The sequence below is a fragment of the Oncorhynchus mykiss genome, chromosome 28 (assembly GCF_013265735.2).
Source record: "Oncorhynchus mykiss isolate Arlee chromosome 28, USDA_OmykA_1.1, whole genome shotgun sequence".
Classification (NCBI taxonomy): Eukaryota; Metazoa; Chordata; class Actinopteri; order Salmoniformes; family Salmonidae; genus Oncorhynchus; species Oncorhynchus mykiss.
In genome coordinates, this window is record NC_048592.1 from 12,698,887 (window position 1) to 12,701,490 (window position 2,604).

General features: G+C 46.9%; 1 protein-coding gene across 1 annotated transcript; it reads left to right on the forward strand.

Annotated features, from left to right (window-relative positions):
* Positions 1-84: 84 nt before the first annotated feature.
* On the forward strand, positions 85-2,062 carry LOC110508572 (5-beta-cholestane-3-alpha,7-alpha-diol 12-alpha-hydroxylase). The gene has a single exon (XM_021589168.2). It carries the CDS (start codon positions 128-130, stop codon positions 1,655-1,657), a length of 1,530 nt encoding a protein of 509 aa, XP_021444843.2. The 5' UTR covers positions 85-127; the 3' UTR covers positions 1,658-2,062.
* The last annotated feature ends 542 nt before the right edge of the window (positions 2,063-2,604 follow it).

Sequence of the window (2,604 nt, forward strand, 5' to 3'; positions counted from 1 at the left end):
CTTAGAATACTAATGGCACTCTCACTGTGAAAGGAGGGGGAGGAGCATGAGTCATGGGTATCGAAAACACAAAATACACTTAAGCTGGGGCACAGATGTGCTCTGAAAGAACGAAGAGGAAAGGACAATGGGCTTTCTGCTGCCGATCCTTCTGGCTCTGTTAGCCTCTGTCTTAGGGGGACTCTACCTCCTGGGGGCCTTCAGGTGGTGTCGACCAGGGGAACCCCCCCTGGACCGGGGCCCCATTCCCTGGCTGGGCCACGTCCTTGAGTTCCGCAGGGACACAGCAAAGTTCCTGGAGAGGATGAAGAGGAAGCATGGGGATATTTTCACTGTGCAGCTGGGAGGATTCTACTTCACATTCCTTATGGACCCTCGGTCCTTCGGGACGATTGTGAAGGAGGCCCGCACCAAACTGGACTTCAGCAAGTTTGCACAAAAGCTGGTTCAGAAAGTGTTTAGTTACCACTCCGACCACAGGTTTCCTCAGATGTCCAGCAACAAGCACCTGATGGGGGACGGTTTAGTGGTCATGACACAGGCTATGATGAGCAACCTACAGAATCTGATGCTGCACAGTGTAGGGACGGGGGATAATAACCATATGCCCTGGAATGAGGACGGTCTGTTCAACTACAGCTACAACATTGTCTTCAGGGCAGGTTACCTGGCTCTGTTCGGTAATGAGACACCAAAATCCACAAAGAGCATGGAGAAAGCCAGAGAGGTCGACAGAGTGGAGTCCCAGGAGCTCTTCCTTGAGTTCCGTAAGTATGACCAGCTCTTCCCCAATCTGGCCTATGGGGTCCTGCCTCCATGGGAGAAGAGAGAGGCGGAGAGGCTGAAGAGGCTGTTCTGGAAAATGCTCTCAGTGCAGAAGGTGAAGACCAAGGAGAACATCAGTGTCTGGGTGCGCGATCAGCAGCAGGAGAGGGAGGAGCACGGCATGGAGGACTTCATGCAGGACAGGTATATGTTGCTTCTCCTCTGGGCCTCACAGGGCAACACAGGCCCTGCTGCCTTCTGGCTGCTCTTCTACCTCATGAAGCACCCAGACGCCATGAGGGCCGTGCAGGGGGAAGTGGAGGAGGTGCTGAAGGAGACGGGCCAGGAGGTGAAACACGAAGGCCCTTTCATCAACCTGACCCAGGACATGCTGCAAAAGACGCCCATCCTGGACAGCGCCGTGGAGGAGACCCTCCGCCTCACCTCCGCCCCCGTCCTCACCAGGGCCGTGCTCCAGGACATGTCCCTCAAGATGGCAGATGGAAACGAGTACCGCATCAGAGAAGGAGACAGAGTAGCCCTGTTTCCTTACACTGCCGTCCAGATGGACCCAGAGGTCCACCCGGACCCACTCACCTACAAGTATGATCGCTTCCTGACAGCAGAGGGGGGTAAAAAGACAGACTTTTACAAAGGTGGGAAAAAAATTAAATACTACAACATGCCGTGGGGTGCTGGGATCACTATGTGCCCAGGACGCTTCTTCGCCACCAATGAGCTGAAGCAGTTTGTCTTCCTCATGCTCACATACTTTGACTTTGAGCTCAAGAACCCAGATGAAAAAATACCTGATATTGACACCAAGCGCTGGGGCTTTGGGTCCATGCATCCAACCAGAGACATCCAGTTTAGATACAGACTCAGATTTTAAAAATGGTTGACTGACACAAACCAGCCTTTGACAACGTTTTGACAACTGTTAATCTGATGATGATTATTATAAACGATGTGCCTAAACATTCATTTATCTAGAGTACATAGTACAGTAAAATGTGTTACAGTATTACAATAACTGGATATAATTGCTGTGTTAATTTCGATGAAAAATAATTTACCTGTTCTCTCTTTGAAAATGACTGGAATAAATATTTTTGTTTATGCTTAGAGTCAATTGGAAAGTAGATATTGCATAATTGAAAGCTGACATAGATAGAAAAGAATCTGTCCTGTAAAGCCAGTGAGTAATAGGAAAGGGTTACAGAAAGTATTAGAAATGCACATATGTTATCTGTAAGTGAACTACAACAAAATATATAAAGTTAACTTTATCCCATTACTCAACAATATGAAAGCAGACCTTATTAAATGGAACAGTCTTATCATACAGTACATCTAACAAGTACACTCTTAGAAAAAAGGGTTTCCAAAGGGTTCTTTGGCAGTCCCCATAGGAGAACTCTTTTTGATTCCAGGTAGAACCCTTTGGGGTCAATTTAGAACCATCTGTGGAAAGGGTTCTACATTGAACCCAAAAGGGTTTTTCCTGGAACCAAACAGGGTTCTTCAAAGGTTTTTCCTATGGGGACAGCCAAAGTACCCTTTTAGGTTCTAGATAGACCTCTTCAGAATGGCATGGGTCCCAAAGTTTTAGTATGTATTCTAGGTAATACAAATTACCCAGAAAGTATACTGGGTCACAACAGACTTTATATGGGTAAATAAGTCTCATAGAATATAAACAAAAGTCTTCCTTGATGGTGGTTTTAACCTTCCAGACTTGGAATTGTATCAACTCGCTGAGGCTTTTACTTGCCTTATATAGTTAAATGCGCTTAAGAGGAAGATGTGCCTGGTCATCCCCAGAATCTTTTCATGTAT